An 18,451-nucleotide genomic window follows, 5' to 3' on the forward strand; every position below is an offset into this window, starting at 1 on the left:
CTAGCACCGCCGATTTGAACCTTGAGGGTCTAGTGCCGTCATGCTTACTTACTTACTTACCTGCTCTCACGGTGGCATCTTCACTTTATTGAAAATAGATTAAACTTTATATATGATTTTCATTTTAGCTATAAAATTATCAAAACAAAACTGCCAATCTTCCATTAAGTCTTTTTTTCAAAATCAGTAATTTGTAAAAACATCTATTAGTTTAACATGTTATTAAATGCACGTTCATGGTCTAGATCCATTCCTTTCAATTTTATTGAAAATTAATTAGTTAAATTAAGCTTTCAATTCAAACAATTTATCTAGATTTTAGTAAAGTGCAAATCACAGCCTAAACTTTCAGAAGATTGAGGAGTGGTAAAATTACGCTCACACTTATTTGAGGTTAATTCTCTTGACTATGAAAATTCACTTAATTTTACTGTTTCAAAAAGATTTCAATTTGGTCAGTACTTTCGTCCTTTTAAACCAATCCCCTTCAAATGTACAAAGAATTAGCAAAACAAAACTGCCAATTTTAGTCATCTATCTAGTTTTCAACAAAGAACAAATGAAACCTAAGCCTCTTGAAGATTCTACCATCCTTTTTTTGTGGTAATTCATGTTTGTTTTTAATTTTTCTTCAATTTCGCATGTTTGTTTTAATTTCTTTATAATTTCTGTTCGTTTTTTGGTTTCACTTTTCAGTCAAGCTGCTTGTTCTAGGTTTGGTATCATATATAAGATAATTCCTGATTGTGTTGAATTCTAAATTCAGTCTTTACCTTTCGACTCCATTTTTTTATAACTTGAAAAAAAGCTATAATATGCTCGAGGGACCTTCTGTTTTCAGCTCCAAATCGTGCTTTCTTATTGATTTGATCCCCATTTTTTGTTTTTTTAGGAACTGGATGAAATGGCAAAAGATTTATCCTACCACTCAGTGATCTTTTGAAGTAAATAAAACGTTGAGAGTAAAAACAAAGGAAGCCAAGCAAATAAGGCATTAGAGAAACACCATTGTGTTTTTTTTTTTGTTTGTTTTTTTCATTACATTCGACAGTTAGTGACTTCCATATTCGTCCAAGTTGGAATATTTATTGTGCAATGTATAAGGGTATCCTTAGGAAAGGACAAGGAAGCTTCAACCCCCTCCCCCTCACTGACGACTAAAAGGAGTAGAAAATCATATGTTTTGTAATGTTTAAGGACAATGTGACAATTTTAAACCTTTGCTCTCCCATTCCTTACAAAAATTTTGATGAATTGGCCCTTCCTTTCAGGAAAGTTTTTCAGGTACCATATATAGAATGAAGTCATGACTTTTATCAACCCGTCTTTATTAAAACAAAAACTTTTTGACAGATGGATTAAAAATTAAATTTAATCTTTACTTTATTTAATTCATGCGCATTTTGCATGCTTAAAGAGTTTCTGGAGGCCAGGAAGTATTAAAACTAATTTCTCTCTTATATTTAAATTCTTAAATTATGCATTGGAGTTTTTGCAGTCTATGACATTAATGTCTTTCACCAGAGCAGATATAAATCAAAGGATTTTTTTATTTATATGAAGTCACTGGAATCTTTATTAGTGCATTTAGCTTCGCATTTGAATTTCTGATTTTTTTTTTTTTTTTTTTTTTTTTTTTTTTTTATCTACTAGTGCTAAATCTTTTTAGTACTATAATTTGGAATTTGTAATTTACAAATAATTTGCCAAAGACAGAAAGAGGCAGTTAATTTTTTTTAGGATAAGGGGTTATTGCCGAAGACAAAAGAGTGCGAAAATGGACACACCATGACTTTAAACTAACGATTTTTTTCTATATTTATATGAAGTCACTGGAATCTTGCATTAGTGCTTTTAGCTTCGCATTTGAATTTCTGATTTTTTTTTCTTTTTTATTTTTTCTTTTTTTTTATCTACAAATGCTAAAAAAAAAATTTTTTTGTCAGGATTACCAAGTGAGCTGCACACTTACTGGATTCAGTATCCGTGGACACTTGGCGATACATTTTGTAAAGCAAGAGGGATGGTGGCAGAAATGTAAGTTTCAATTTGGAATTGCACGTGGATACACACACAACCAAAACGAACACAAAGACAAAGATACTCAAAAAACAAACGCAGTATTTATAGGCTATGCACAAAATTGAATACATATCTACGTATGTGTATCCTGTGTGCATTAATACAATATTCATCCTATCGCCAAAAAACTTTAATGAGTTATTGAGTACAGTCTTGCAAAAGTTTTAGGCATGTATTTTTTCATTCCCCCTCGCCCCAGGGCCCTCTTAATACTTTTCTCGCTGACTGAAATTAAAGACACCTCAACACAAATAATTGACAGTTTCTTCTGGTCACACTATTCACATTATCTGGATATTCAATCAACGGCTTTTAACACTTCTAAAATTATAAAATTCTCCTTTCAATAAGTTACCTAAACTTAACACTGAATAGTTTCGTCAATTTTGTTTTCAATTTAATTTTTCAAATACTTTTAAATGTAAAAGTACTATCGTTATTTTACATACAGGGAAACAATTCCATGGGGAATAGTCTACGGTGGGGATTTTGGGGGGGAATTCCGAAGGGGGGGGGGTCCGCGGGATTCTTCCATGGCGATCTTCTGTAGAGGAGTTCTCCGCAGGGGGGAATTTTCTGCATGGAGAGGTATTTTCAGAAGTGAGAAGTGTCCATGAGATGAATTTTTATGTGCCTTTAAATTTGAAAGCTTGATCGCTGTTAATATGTGGGGGGGGGGGGGTTCTGCGGAGGAGAATTTTCTGGGGGAATTTTCCATGGAGGGAGAGCACAGGAGGTATTTTCTGCGTTGGAATTTTCCGGGGCGCAATTTTCCTTGAATTTACAATTCTTTTGAGATCACAGAAACGCATGACACGTAAACTAGTATATTATATAATATATAATGTATAATATTGTTGTGTTTAAATCTTTTCCTTTTTCTAATTTTCTTGTTCTCCTAAATTTCAGACAATCTTTATCTTCTCAGACGTTTGTGACATTTAAGCTTTTTAATAAAGCACGAACAAAAGGCAAATGAGGCAATTTAGTTTTACAAATCAAAGAAACACTAAGCTATTGTTTCTAAATCCTATTTAGTTTCAGTTTAATGATGCACAAGATATTCCCTTTTGTCAATTTAACTCTCATTGATTTTCTTACTATTGCCCTTTAAAAAGTGGAATATAAATTTATATTTGAGAGTGGAATCAATAGGCAACTTGGTATCAAATATTCTAATTTGACAATAAAGAAGTAATTTAGGAACTATGTTCGTAATAGTCCTAGAGTAGTATTTATGGTAACTGTTGCTTATTAATTTTGAAATAGATAGAATCGAATTTCAAAGTATATTTCGAGTAAACGCTTCAATTCAATTTAAAGGATGTAAAGAAGGGAAAACCTTTAAATATAAATTGTTTTAAACAACCGTATTAACTGTTAGAGGAAGGTTAATTTGATTCAAATTTAAATTCTAAGACCAGCAAACGAGCATACCAATTATAATTGGTAAGGCAATAACAAACTTTAAAGGGGTAACTCAAGTCATTGATAATAACCACTCTACATTTTGTAATGCAACACTTGATAGCGGCAGTGGTAAGAATATTTACCTGTGGCCGTGGTAGCTTAAGTTCGAATCTTAGATAAGACAAACTTATATCTGAGGTAAAACTAAAGACTTTTAGTTTGCAAAAGACTAAAAAAACAGAAAATAATTTTTATAAGAAAAAAGTAAAAACTGGTTTTCAAAATGGACTAAAAAGTAGAAACATTATTTTTTTCTTTAGAATCTCGGAATATAAGTGAAAACAAGGGGCACAAAACGAGGTTGGCTTTACATAACTGAATCTTTTAATGTCATTTTCCTCAACCCACTGACTTTTTTTATTTATGCACTTACAACGTAGAACCAAATATTTTGACCAAATATTTTGAAAGATAGTGTGGTCTAAGAAATTGTCATCGTAGAACTATTTGATAACTATCATAGGCAGCGAGCGAGCGCTGCCTAAGTAAAGAATGATGTGGGCACAATGTTTTTTTTTTGGTTCTCCATACCCGAGCACTTCGTATCGAAGGAGTTGTCATAAAAACTTCAGAAAGGGCTCATTCGATTGGAAATTGGAGTGGCTAGTGCCCTTTTTATTAGTCGAAAGGGATTGGAGGGCAACTATCCCCCCCAAGCCCTTCATTCCCCCAAACACATCCAATCAAAATTTTGAGATAGCCATTTTGTTCAGCGTTGTTATTTTCCAGATAGAAAATATGTTTTTGAGGAGGAAACTCCCCCACAACCCTCAGGGCAAGGGTTTTACGTTTTGCCCTGGGGGCATATAAGGTTTTTAAAGAAAGTGTTGTCGTAAAAACTTCAAAAGAGGCTCATTCGGTGGAAATTCAAAGGGCTAGTTGAGATAGCCATTTTGTTCAGCGTAGTTGATTTCCAGATAGAAAATATGTTTTTGAGGAGGACACTCCCACACAACCCTCAGAGCAAGGGTTTTAAGTTATGCCCTGGGGGCATATAAGGTTTTTATAGAAAGCGTTGTCGTAGGAACTTCACAAAATGCTCATTCGATTGGAAATTCAAAGATCTAGTGCCCTTTTTAATAGTCGAAAGTGATTGGAGTGTAACTAGCCCCCTCCCCAGCCCATCATTTCCCCAAACACATCCAATCAAAATTTTGAGATAGCCATTTTGTTCAACGTAGTTGATTTCCAGATAGAAAATATGTTTTTGAGGAGGAATCTCCCCCAGATCCCTCAGGGCAAGGGTTTTTAGTTATGCCCTGGCGGCATATGAGATTTTTTGAAGAAGGCGTTGTCGTAAAAGCTTCAAAAAAGGCTCACTTGTTTGTAAATTCAAAGGAATAGTGCCCTATATAGTGTTAGAAAGTGATTGGAGGGCAACTAGCCCCCCCCCCACACCCATCATTCCCTCAAACACATCCAATAAAAATTTTGAGATAGCCATTTTGTTCAGTGGAGTTGATTTACAGATAGAAACATATTTTTGAGGCGGACACTCCCCCACAACCCTTAGGGCAAGGATTATAACTTCAGCCCTGGGGGCATATGAGGTTTTTATTGAAAGAACGATGTGGACACAATGTGTTTTTTTTTGTTTTTTCTCCATATCCGGGCACTTCGTACCGAAGGAGTTGTCGTAGAAACTTCGAAAAGGGCTCATTCGATTGGAAATTTTGAGTGGCTAGTGCCCTTTTTAATAGTCGAAAGTGATTGGAGGGCAACTAACCCCCCCTGACGCCCATCATTCCCCCAAGCACATCCAATTAAAATTTTGAGATAGCTATTTTGTTCAGCGTATTTTATTTCCGGATAGAAAATATGTTTTGAGGAGGACACTCCCCAACAACCCTCAGGGCAAGGTTTTAAGTTATGCCCTGGGGGTATGTAAGGTTTTTATTGAAGGTGTTGTCGTAGAAACTTCAAAACAGGCTCATTCGATTAAAAATTCAAAGGGCTAGTGCCCTTTTTAATGGTCAAAAGTGATTGGAGGGCAACTAGCCCCCCCCCAACACCCATCATTTCCCCTAAGACACACAATAAAAATTTGGAGATTATCATTTTGTTCAGCGTAGTTGATTTTCAGATAGAAAATACGCTTTTGAGGAGGAAACTCCCCGACAGCCCTCATGACAAGGGTTTTAAGTTATGCCCTGGGGGCATATAAGGTTTTTAATAAAGGCGTTGTCGTAGAAACTTCAAAAAAAGCTCATTCGATTAGATATTCAAAGGGCTAGTGCCCTTTTCAATAGTCGAAAGTGCTTGGAGGGCAACTAGCCCCCCCGCCCACACCCATCATTCCCCCAAACATATCCAACACAAATTTTGAGATAGCCATTTTGTTCAGCGTAGTTGATATCCAAATAGAAAACATATAATAGAAAACATATATCAGCCCTCATGGCGAGGGTTTTAAGTTATGCCCTGGGGACATATAAGGTTTTTAATAAAGGCGTTGTCGTAGAAGCTTCAAAAAAAAGCTCATTCGATTGGAAATTCAAAGGGCTAGTGCCCTTTTCAATAGTCGAAAGTGATTGGAGGGCAACTAGCCCCCCCACACCCATCATTCCCCCAAACACATCCAATAAAAATTTTGAGATAGCCATTTTGTTCAGCGGAGGTGATTTACAGATAGAAACATATTTTTGAGGCGGACACTCCCCCACAACCCTCAGGGCAAGGATTATAACTTCAGCCCTGGGGGCATATAAGGTTTTTTATTAAAAGAACGATGTGGACACAATGTGTTTTTTTTGTTTTTTTTTCTCCATACCCGGGCACTTCGTAACGAAGTAGTTATCGTAGAAACTTCGAAAAGGGCTCATTCAATTGGAAATTAGAGTTGCTAGTGCTTTTTTTGATATTTAGAAGTCATTGGGGGGTAAATAGCCCCCCCCCCCTCACGCACATCATTTTCCCAAATACAGCCAATAAAAATTCTGAGATTACCATTTTGTTCAACGTAGTTGATTTCCAGATAGAAAATATGTTTTTGAGGAAGACACTCCCCCACAACCCTCAGGGCAAGGTTTTAAGTTATGCCCTGGGGGTATATAAGGTTTTTATTGAAGGTGTTGTCGTAAAAACTTAAAAACAGGCTCATTCGATTGGAAATTCAAAGGGATAGTGCCCTTTTTAATAGTCAAAAGTGATTGGAGGGCAACTAGCCCCTCCTCCCAACACCCATCATTTCCCTAAAGCCATCCAATCAAAATTTTTAGATAGCCATTTGTGTTTTATTTTCAAACTAGCCCCCCCCCCAACACCCATACTTCCCCCAAACATCCAATAAAAATTGTGAGATAGCTATTTTGTTCAGCGCAGTTGATCTCCATCCAGAAAACATATTTTTGAGGAGGACACTCCCCCACAACCCTCAGGGCATGGATTATAAGTTATGCCCTGGGGGCATATAAGATTTTTATTGAAAGAATGATGTGGGCACAATGTGTTTTTTTCTTTTTTTTTCTCCATACCCGGGCACTTCGTATCGAAGGAGTTATCGTAGAAACTTCGAAAAGGGCTCATTCGATCGGAAATTAGAGTGGCTAGTACCCTTTTTAATAGTCGAAAGTGATTGGAGGGCAACTAGCCCCCCCCCCCCTCACGCTCATGATTTCCCCAAACACATCCAATCAAAATTTTGAGATAGCCATTTTGTTCAGCGTAGTTTATTTCCGGATAGAAAATTTGTTTTGAGGAGGACACTCCCCCACAACCCTCAGGGCAAGGTTTTAAGTTATGCCCTGGGGTCATATAAGGTTTTACAGAAGGCGTTGTCGTAGAAACCTCAAAAGAGGCTCATTCGATTGAAAATTCAAAGGGCTAGTACCCTTTTTAATAGTCGAAAGTGATCGGAGGGCAACTAGCCCCCCACACCACGCCCCTCATTCCCCCCAATATATCCAATCAAAATTTTTAAATAGCCATTTTGTCCAGCATAGTTGATTTCCAGATAGAAAATATGTTTTTGAGGAGGACACTCCCACACAACCCTCAGAGCAAGGGTTTTAAGTGATGCCCTGGGGGCATATAAGGTTTTTATAGAAGGCGTTGTCGTAGGAACTTCACAAAATGCTCATTCGATTGGAAATTCAAAGATCTAGTGCCCTTTTTAATAGTCGAAAGTGATTGGAGCCCCCCCCCCCACACCCATCATTTCCCCAAACACATCCCATCAAAATTTTGAGATAGCCATTTTGTTCAACGTAGTTGATTTCCAGATAGAAAATATGTTTTTGAGGAGGAATCTCCCCCACAGCCCTCAGGGCAAGGGTTTTTAGTTATGCCCTGGGGGCATATAAGATTTTTTAAGAAGGCGTTGTCGTAAAAACTACAAAAAAAGCTCATTTGATTGTAAATTGAAAGGAATAGTGCGCTATATAATGTTCTCAAGTGATTGGAGGGACACTCTACCCCCCCCCACACCCCTCAGTCCCCCAAACACATCCCATCAAAATGTTGAGATAGCCATTTTGTTCAGTGTAGTTGATTTACAGATAGAAACATATTTTTGAGGCGGACACTCCCCCACAACCCTCAGGGCAAGGATTATACCTTCAACCCTGGGGGCATATAAGGTTTTTATTGAAAGAACGATGTGGACACAATGTGTTTTTTTTTGTTTTTTTTTTCTCCATACCCGGGCACTTCGTATCAAAGGAGTTGTCGTAGAAACTTCGAAAAGGGCTCATTCAATTGGAAATTTTGAGTGGCTAGTGCCCTTTTTAATAATCGAAAGTGATTGGAGGGCAACTAGCCCCCCCTGACGCCCAGCATTCCCCAAACACATCCAATTAAAATTTTGAGATAGCCATTTTGTTCAGCGTAGTTTATTTCCAGATAGAAAATATGTTTTGAGGAGGACACTCCCCAACAACCCTCAGGGCAAGGTTTTAATTTATGCCCTGGGGGTATGTAAGGTTTTTATTGAAGGTGTTGTCGTAGAAACTTCAAAACAGGCTCATTCGATTGGAAATTCAAAGGGCTAGTGCCCTTTTTAATTTTTAAAACAGATTGGCGGGCAACTCGCCCCCCCCCCCCCCCCCCAACACCCATCATTTCCCCAAACCCATCCAATGAAAATTTTGAGATAGCCATTTTGTTCAGCGTAGTTGATTTCCAGATAGCAAATATGTTTTTGAGGAGGACACTCCCCCACAGCCCTCAGGGCAAGGATTTTAAGTTATGCCCAGTGGGCCAATAATGTTTTTAATAAAGGCGTTGTCGTAGAAACTTCAAAAAAAGCTCATTCGATATGGATATTCAAAGGGCTAGTGCCCTTTTATAGTCAAAAGTGCTTGGAGGGCAACTAGCCCCCCCACACCCATCATTCCCCAAAACACATCCGACACAAATTTTGAGATAGCCATTTTGTTCAGCGTAGTTGATATCCAAATAGAAAACATATTTTTGAGGAGGACACTCCCCCACATCCCTCAGGGCAAGGATTATAAGTTATGTCCTGGGGGCATATAAGGTTTTTATTGAAAGAATGATGTGGGCACAATTTTTTTTTTCTCTATACCCGGGCACTTCGTATCGAAGGAGTTATCGTAGAAACTTCGAAAAGGGCTCATTCGATGGGAAATTAGAGTGGCTAGTACCCTTTTTAATAGTAGAAAGTGATTGGAGGGCAACTACCCCCCCCCCTCACGCCCATCATTTCCCCAAACACATGCAATCAAAATTTTGAGATAGCCATTTTGTTCAGCGTAGTTTATTTTCAGATAGAAAATTTGTTTTGAGGAGGACACTCCCCCACAGCCCTCTGGGCAAGAGTTTTAAGTTATGCCCTGGGGTCATATAAGGTTTTTATAGAAGGCGTTGTCGTAGAAACCTCAAAACAGACTTATTCGATTGGAAATTCAAAGGGCTAGTACCCTTTTTAATAGTCGAAAGTGATTGTAGGGTAAATAGCCCCCCACCCCCACGCCCATCATTCCCCCAAACACATCTTTTGAGATAGCCATCTCGTTCAGCGTAGTTGATTTCTAGATAGAAAATATGTTTTTGAGAAGGATACTCCCCACAACCCTCAGGGCAATGATTTTAAGTTATGCCTTGGGGACATAAAAGGTATTTATAGAAGGAGCGGTCATAGAAACTTCAAAAAGGGTCCATCCAATTGGAAAATTAGAGGGCTACTGCCCTTTTTAATAGTCGAAAGCGATTGGAGTGCAACTAATCCCCCCAAGTCCATCATTCCACCAATCACATCCAATCAAAATTTTGAGATAGCCATTTTGTTCAGCGTAGTTGATTTCCAGATAGAAAATATGTTTTTGAGGAGGACACTCCCACACAACCCTCAGAGCAAGGGTTTTAAGTGATGCCCTGGGGGCATATAAGGTTTTTAAAGAAGGCGTTGTCGTAAAAACTTCACAAAATGCTCATTCGATTGGAAATTCAAAGAGCTAGTGGCCTTTTTAATAGTCGAAAGTGATTAGAGGGCAACTAGCCCCCCCCCCCCCAGGCCCATCCTTCCCCCAAACACATCCAATCAAAATTTTGAGATAGCCATTTTGTTCAGCGTAGTTGATTTCCAGATAGAAAATATGTTTTTGAGGAGGAATCTCTCCCACAGCCCTCAGGGCAAGGGTTTTAAGTTATGCCCTGGGGTCATATAAGGTTTTTAAAGAAGGCGTTGTCGTAGAAACTTCAAAAAAGCTCATTCGATTGGAAATTCAAAGGACTAGTGCCCTTTTTAATAGTCGAAAGTGATTGGAGGGAAACCAGCCCCCCTCCCCCCCACCCAATATTTCCCCCAAACACATCCAATAAAAATTTTGAGATAGCCATTTTGTTCAGCGGAGTTGATTTTCAGATAGAAACATATTTTTGAGGCGGACACTCCCCCACAACCCTCAGGGCAAGGATTATACCTTCAACCCTGGGGGCATATAAGGTTTTTATTGAAAAAACGATGTGGACACAATGTGTTTTTTTTGTTTTTTTTCTCCATACCCGGGCACTTCGCATCGAAGGAGTTATCGTAGAAACTTCGAAAAGGGCTCATCCGATTGGAAATTAGAGTGGCTAGTATCCTTTTTAATAGTCGAAAGTGATTGGAGGGTACCTAGCCCCCCCCCTCAAGCCCATCATTCCCCCAAACACACCCAATCAAAATTTTGAGATAGCCATTTTGTTCAGCGTAGTTTATTTCCAGATAGAAAATATGTTTTGAGGAGGACACTCCCCAACAACCCTCAGGGCAAAGTTATGCCCTGGGGGTATATAAGGTTTTTATTGAAGGTGTTGTCGTAAAAACTTAAAAACAGGCTCATTCGATTGGAAATTCAAAGGGATAGTGCCCTTTTTAATAGTCAAAAGTGATTGGTGGGGCCCTAGCCCCCCCCCCCAACACCCATCATTTCCCCAAAGCCATCCAATCAAAATTTTGAGATAGCCATTTTGTTCAGCGTAGTTGATTTCCAAATAGAAAATAAGTTTTTGAGGAGGACACTCCCCCACAGCTCTCAGGGCAAGGGTTTTAAGTTATGCCCTGGGGGCATGTAAGGTTTTTAATAAAGGTGTTGTCGTAGAAACTTCAAAAAAAGCTCATTCGATTGGATATTCAAAGGGATAGTGCCCTTTTCAATAGTCGAAAGTGCTTGGAGGGCAACTACCCCCCCACCCCCAGCGTTTCCCCAAACACATCCAATAAAATTTTGAGATAGCTATTTTGTGCAGGGTAGTTGATATCCAGATAGAAAACATATTTTTGAGGAGGACACTCCCCCACAACCCTCAGGGCAAGGTTTATAAGTTATGCCCTGGGGGCATATAAGGTTTTTATAGAAGGTGTTGTCGTAGAAACTTCACAAAATGCTCATTCGATTAGAAATTCAAAGAGCTAGTAGCCTTTTTAATAATCGAAAGTGATTGGAGGGCAACTAGCCCCCCCATCCCCCACGCCTATCATTACCCCAAACACATCCAATCAAAATTTTGAGATAACTATTTTGTTCAGCGTTGATTTCCAGATAGAAAATATGTTTTTGAGGAGGACTCTCCCCCACAGCCCTCATGGCAAGGGTTTTAAGTTATGCCCTGGGGGCATATAAGGTTTTTTAAGAAGGCGTTGTCGTAAAAGCTTCAAAAAAAGCTCATTCGATTGGAAATTCAAAGGACTAGTGCCCTTTTTAATATTCGAAAGTGATTGGAGGGCAACTAGCCCCCCCCCCCACACCCATCATTCCCTCACACATCCAATAAAAATTTTGAGATAGCCATTTTGTTCAGCGGAGTTGATTTACAGATAGAAAAATATTTTTGAGGCGGACACTCCCCCACAACCCTCAGGGCAAGGATTATAACTTCAGCCCTGGGGGCATATAAGGTTTTTATTGAAAGAACGATTTGGACACAATGTGTTTTTTTTTCTCCATACCCGGGCACTTCGTACCGAAGGAGTTGTCTTAGAAACTTCGAAAAGGGCTCATTCGATTGTAAATTGGAGTGGCTATTGCTATTTTTAATAGTCGAAAGTGATTGGAGGGCAACTAACCCCCCCCTCACGCCCATCATTCCCCCAAACACATCCAATAAAAATTTTGAGATAGCCATTTTGTTCAGCGTAGTTTATTTCCAGATAGAAAATATGTTTTGAGGAAGACACTCCCCAACAACCCTCAGGGCAAGGTTTTAAGTTATGCCCTGGGGGTATATAAGGTTTTTATTGAAGGTGTTGTCGTAAAAACTTAAAAACAGGCTCATTCGATTGGAAATTCAAAGGGATAGTGCCCTTTTTAATAGTCAAAAGTGATTGGAGGGCAACTAGCCCCCCCCCCCAACACCCATCATTTCCCCAAAGCCATCCAATCAAAATTTTGAGATAGCCATTTTGTTCAGCGTAGTTGATTTCCAAATAGAAAATAAGTTTTTGAGGAGGACACTCCCCCAGAGCCCTCAGGGTAATAGTTTTAAGTTATGCCCTGGGGGCATATAAGGTTTTTAATAAAGGCGTTGTCGTAGAAACTTCAAAAAAAGCTCATTCAATATGGATATTCAAAGGGCTAGTGCCCTTTTCAATAGTCGAAACTGCTTGGAGGGCAACTAGCCCCCCCCCACACCCATCATTCCTCCAAACACATCCAAACAAAATTTTGAGATAGCCATTTTGTTCAGCCCCCCCCTCACGCCCATCATTTCCCCAAACACATCCAATCAAAATGTTGAGATAGCCATTTTGTTCAGCGTAGTTTATTTCCAGATAGAAAATTTGTTTTGAGGAGGACACTCCCCCACAACCCTCAGGGCAAGGTTTTAAGTTATGCCCTGGGGTCATATAAGGTTTTATAGAAGGCGTTGTCATAGAAACCTAAAAACAGGCTCATTCGATTGGAAATTCAAAGGGCTAGTAGACTACCCTTTTTAATAGTCGAAAGTGATTGAAGGGCAACTAGCCCCCCCACTCCCCACGCCCATCATTCCCCCAAACTTATCCAATCAAAATTTTGAGATAGCCATTTTGTTCAGCGCAGTTGATTTCCAGATAGAAAATATGTTTTTGAGCAGGACACTCCCCCACAGCCCTCAGGGCAAAGGTTTTAAGTTTTGCCCAGGGGGCATATAAGGTTTTCATAGAAGGCGTTGTCGTAGAAACTACAAAAGAGGCTCATTCCATTTGACATTCGAAGAACTACTACCCTTTTTAATAGTCAAAAATAATTGAAGGGCAACTAGCCCCCCACCCCCCACCCCCATCACTCCCCCCAAAACAACCCATCAAAAATTTGAGAAAGCCATTTTGTTCAGCGTAGTTGATTTCCAGATAGAAAATATATTTTTTAGGAGGACACTTCCCCACAGCCCTCAGGGCAAGGGTTCTAAGTTATGTCCTGGGGGTATATAAAATTTTAAAGTAGGCGTTGTCGTAGAAACTTGAAAAAGGGCTCATTCGATTTGAAATTCAAAGGGCTAGTGCCCTTTTTAATAGTCGAAATTGATTTGAGAGCAACTAACCCTCCGCTCACGCCTCCCTTTCCCCCAAACACACCCAATCAAAATTTTTAGATAGCCATTTTATTCAACGTAGTTGAAAGTTTTGGAAATTAGGTCTTTAAGGATGACATCCCCTCCCCCTACAGCCCTCAGGGCAAGGGTTGTAAGATAAAGTTTTTATTGAAAGCGTTGTCGTAGAAACTTCAAAAGGGCTCATTCAATTGGAAATGGAAAGGGCAAGTGCCTTTTTTAATAGTTGAAAGGGATTGGATAGCGACTAACGCCCTCTCACGCCCACCATTTTCCCAAACACATCGAATTAAAATTTTGAGATATCTATTTTGTTCTACGTAGTTGAAAGTTCTGGAAATTAGGTCTTTTAGGATGATAACCCCCTCAGATCCTTCAGTGCAAGGGTTGTAATTTATGCCCTGGGGCATATAACGTTTTTATTGAAAGCCCTGTCGTAGAAACTTCAAAAGAGCTCATTCAATTGGAAATTGAAAGGGCTAGTCCCTTTTTTAATAGTTGAAAGTGATTCGATAGCGACTAACGCCCCTCTTACGCCCACCATTTTCCAAAACACATCCAATCAAAATTTTAAGATATCTATTTAGTTCAACGTAGTTGAAAGTTCTGGAAATTAGGTCTTTTAGAATGATAACCCCCTCAGAGCCCTTAGTGCAAGGGTTGTAAGTTATGCCCTGGGGGCATATAAGGTTTATATAGAAAGTTGTTGCATAAATCATAGGCAGCGCGATCGCGCTGCCTAAGTAAAGAACGGGGACACTCGAGAACGAGACGAGAAACGGGGACTAAGTAAAGAGGAGGACACTCCCCCAAAGTCCTCAGGGCAAGGGTTTTAAGTTATGCCCTGGGGGTATATAGAACGATGTTGGCACAATGAACGAGCAGGGCAGAGCAGGGCACTTCGTATCGAAGAAGTTGTCGTTAAAACTTTGAAAAGCGCTCATTCAATTGTAAATTGGAGTGGCTTGTGCCCTTTTTAATAGTAGAAAGTGATTGGAAGTTGACTTCCACGCCCACCATATCCCGAAACATATCCAATCAAAAATTTGAAATAGCTATTTTGTTCAGCGTAGTTGATTTCCAGATAGAAATTATGTTTTGAGGACAGTCCCCCTTAGGGCAAGGGTTGTAAGTTATGCCCTGGGGGCACATAAGGTTTTTTATAGAAGGCGTTCAAAGGCAGCTTAAAATGAGATGTTGTCGTAGAAACTTTAAAAAAGGCTCATTCGATTGGAAATTCAAAGGGCTAGTGCCCTTTTAAATACTCGAAAGTTATTACAGGGCAACTAACCCGCCTCTCACGCCCACCTTTCCCCCAAACACATCTAGTCAAAACTTCGAGATAGCCATTTTATTCAACGTATTTTTAAGCTCTGGAAATTAGGTATTTGAGGATGACAACCCCCCCCCCCATAGCCCTCAATGAAAGGGTTGTAAATTATGCCCAGGGGGCATATAAGGTTTTTATATAACGCGTTGTCGTAGAAACTTCAAAAAGGGCTCATTCGATTGGAAATTGAAATGACTAGCGCCCTTTTTAATAGTCGAAAGTGATTCGAAAGCAACTAACATCCCTTCAACGCTCACCATTTCCCCAAACATATCCAATAAAGATTTTGAGATAGCCTTTTCGTTCCACGCAGTTCAAAGTTCAGGAAATTACACCTTTGATTAGGACACTCCCCCCAGAGTCTTCAGGGCAAGGGTTATAAGTTATGCCCTCGGGATATATGAGGTTTTTATTGAAATCTTTGTCTTAGAAACTTGAAAAAGGGCTCATTCGATTGGAAATTCAAAGGGCTAGTGCCCTTATTAATAGTTGAAATTGAATTGAGGGCAACTAACCCCGCTCTCACGCCCATCTTTTCTCCAAACACATCCAATCAATACTTTAGATAGCCATTTTGTTCAGCGTAGTTGATTTCCAGATAGAAAATATGTTTTTGAGGAGGACACTCCCCCACAACCCTCAGGGTAAGGGTTTTAAGTTATGCCCTGGGGGCATATAAGGTTTTTATAGAAGGCGTTGTTGTAGAAACTTCAAAACAGGGTCATTCGATTGGAAACTCAAAGGGCTAGTGCACTTTTTAATAGTCGAAAGGGATTTGAAAGCAACCAAACACCCTCTCACACTGCTCTTTTCTCCCGACAGATCCAATCAATCATAGGCAGCGCACTAGTGCTACCTAAGTAAAGAGCTGTTTGGGCACAATGTGTTTTTTTTTCTCCATACCAGGGCACTCGGGCACTTCATATCGAAGGAGTTGTGGTAGAAACTTCGAAAATGGCTCATTCGATTGGAAATTGGAGTGGCTTTTGCCCTTTTTAATAGTCTAAACTATTTGGTGGGCCGCTAGCCCCCCCCCCCAGGCCCATCATTCCCCCAAACACATCCAATCAAAATGTTGAGACAGCCATTTTGCTCAGCGTAGTTCATTTCCAGATAGAAAATATGTTTTTGAGGTGGACACTCCCCTACAACCCTCAGGGCAAGGGTTTTAAGTTATGCCCTGGGGGAATATAAGGTTTTTATAGAAGGCGTTGTCGTAGAAACTTCAATAAAAGCCCATTCGATTGGAAATTCAAGTTTTAAGTTTAAGGCAAGGGTTTTAAGTTATGCCCTGGGGGCATATAAGGTTTTTATTGAAGGTGTTGTCGTAGAAACTTCAAAACAGGCTCATTCGATTGGAAATTAAAAGGGCTAGTGCCCTTTTTAATAAAAAAAAGTGATTGGTGGGCCACTAGCCCCCCACCCCCCCCGCCCATCATTCCCCCAAACACATCCAATAAAAATTTGAGATAGCCATTTTGTTCAGCGTTGTTTATTTCCAGATAGAAAACATATTTTTGAGGAGGACACTCCCCCACAACCCTCAGGGCAAGGATTATAAGTTATGCCCTGGGGGCATATAAGGGTTTTATTGAAATCGTTGTCGTAGAAACTTGAAGAAGGGCCCATTCGATTTGAAATTCAAAGGGCTAGTACCCTTTTTAATAGTCGAAAGTGATTTGAGGGCAACTAAACCCCCTCTCACGCCCACCTTTTCCCCAGACACTCCCCCACATCCCTCTGTGCAAGGATTATAATTTATGCCCTGGGGGTATATAAGGTTTTTATTGAAATCTTTGTCGTAGAAACTTGAAAAAGCGCTCATTCGATTTGAAATTCCAATGGCTAGTCACCTTTTTAATAGTCAAAAGTGATTTGAGGGCAACTACCCCCCTCTCACGCCCATCTTTTCCCCAAACACATCCAATCAAAATTTTTAGATAACCATTTATTACACGTAGTTGAAAGTTTTGGAAATTAGGTCTTTAAGGTTGGCAACCCCTCCCCCCACAGCCCTCAGGGCACGGTTCGTAAGTTATGCCCTGGGGGCATATAAAGTTTTTATTGAAATCGTTGTCGTAGAAACTTCAAAAGGGCTCATTCATTTGGAAATTGAAAGGGCTGGTGCCTTTTTAATAGTTGAAAGTGATAGGATAGCGACTAGCACCCCTATCACGCCCACCATTTTCCCAAACACATCCAATCAAAATTTTGAGATGTCCATATTGTTCAACGTAGTTGAAAGTTCTGGAAATTTGGTCTTTTAGGATGATAACCCCGTCAGAGCCCTCAGTGCAAGGGTTGTAAGTTATGCCCTGGGGGCACTAAAGTTTATATCGAAAGTTGTTATAGAAATTTCAAAAAGGGCTCATTTGATTAGAAATTGAAAAAGCCCTTTTTAATAGTCGAAAGTGAGTGGAGAGTAATTAACCACCCCTCTTACACCCACAGTTTTCCCAAAAACATTCAATCAAAGTTTAGAGATAGCCATTTTGTTCAACATAGTTGAAAGTTCTTGAAATTATGTTTTTAAGGATTACAAACCCCCGAGAGCCCCAAGGAAAACGTAGCAGAAAGTTCTGGAAATTAGGTCTTTGAGAATGACCTTAGGATAAGGGTTGTAATTTATGCCCTGGGGGCATATAAGGTGTTTATAGAAAGCGTTGTCGTTTCCACAAGTGCTCATTTGATTGGAAATCGAAAGGACGATAAATAAATGAAACCCAAAACGAACAGAAATTACAATAATTAACCGAGTCAAACTCAAAACGAGCAGAAATTAACAAAGTTGGGCGCAAAACCCCTATGCCTTCCCAAGGCCAGAACATAATTTGCACTTTACTGACAAAATACAAATGAATGTGCATTGTCAGTTTAATATACATATACTGATATTTAGTAATCAAAATGTTAATATTATTTTATTTATTAAAGTTATAAAAGTAAAAACATTTATATTTCTTCAGTAAAGCGCAAATTTTGTTCTGGCCTTGGGAAGGCATAGGGGTTTTGCGCCCAATTTATGTTAATTTCTGCTCGTTTTGAGTTTTACCCGGTTATTTATTGTAATTTCTGTTCGTTTTGGGTTTCATTTATTAATCGATTCTGATTTGTGGTAGTTTCACGCTTGGTAGACTATTTGATTTTATTTTTGCTCTTTTTTTGTTTAATGGAGTTCTTTACTTTTCTTTGAAAAACTTATTTTGTAGAAACAGTTTTTTTTTAATTAATGTTATGTAAAGCTCAAACCGTTTTTCGTCCATTGTTTTCACTTACATTCATAGCTTCTAGAGAAAAATAAAAATCATTTTCTACTTTTTAGTCCATTTTAAAAATGGGTAGAAAAAAATTGTGTTTATTATTTGTATAGAAAGCATATTCGTCTTAGTTCTAGGTTTGTGTTGAAGACAACAGTTGCTCATTAATTTCGGACGAGATTGAATCAGATTTCAAAGACTATCCTTCGAATGCACACTTCAATTAGATTTAAGGGGTATGAGGAGGAAATGTCCTTGAGAATAAAGCTTTGTAAACAACATCTTTAACTAGTTGAAGAAAATTAATTCAGCTAAAGTTTAAATGCTGAAATAAACAATT

At 39.1% G+C, this 18,451-nt stretch overlaps 1 protein-coding gene across 1 annotated transcript in view; it reads left to right on the plus strand.

The window, feature by feature from the left end:
- The window catches only part of LOC148955377 (neuropeptides capa receptor-like), a 195,910-nt gene that overhangs the window by 126,712 nt on the left and 50,747 nt on the right, over window positions 1-18,451 (plus strand). The window contains exon 3 of the mRNA XM_089107229.1: window positions 1,947-2,037. Coding sequence (XP_088963355.1) covers window positions 1,947-2,037 — 91 coding nt within the window. The remainder of the gene's footprint in view (window positions 1-1,946; window positions 2,038-18,451) is intronic.

The sequence above is a fragment of the Artemia sp. Qi Xiang Cuo genome, chromosome 2 (assembly GCF_049724085.1).
Source record: "Artemia sp. Qi Xiang Cuo chromosome 2, ASM4972408v1, whole genome shotgun sequence".
NCBI classification, from domain to species: Eukaryota; Metazoa; Arthropoda; class Branchiopoda; order Anostraca; family Artemiidae; genus Artemia; species Artemia sp. Qi Xiang Cuo.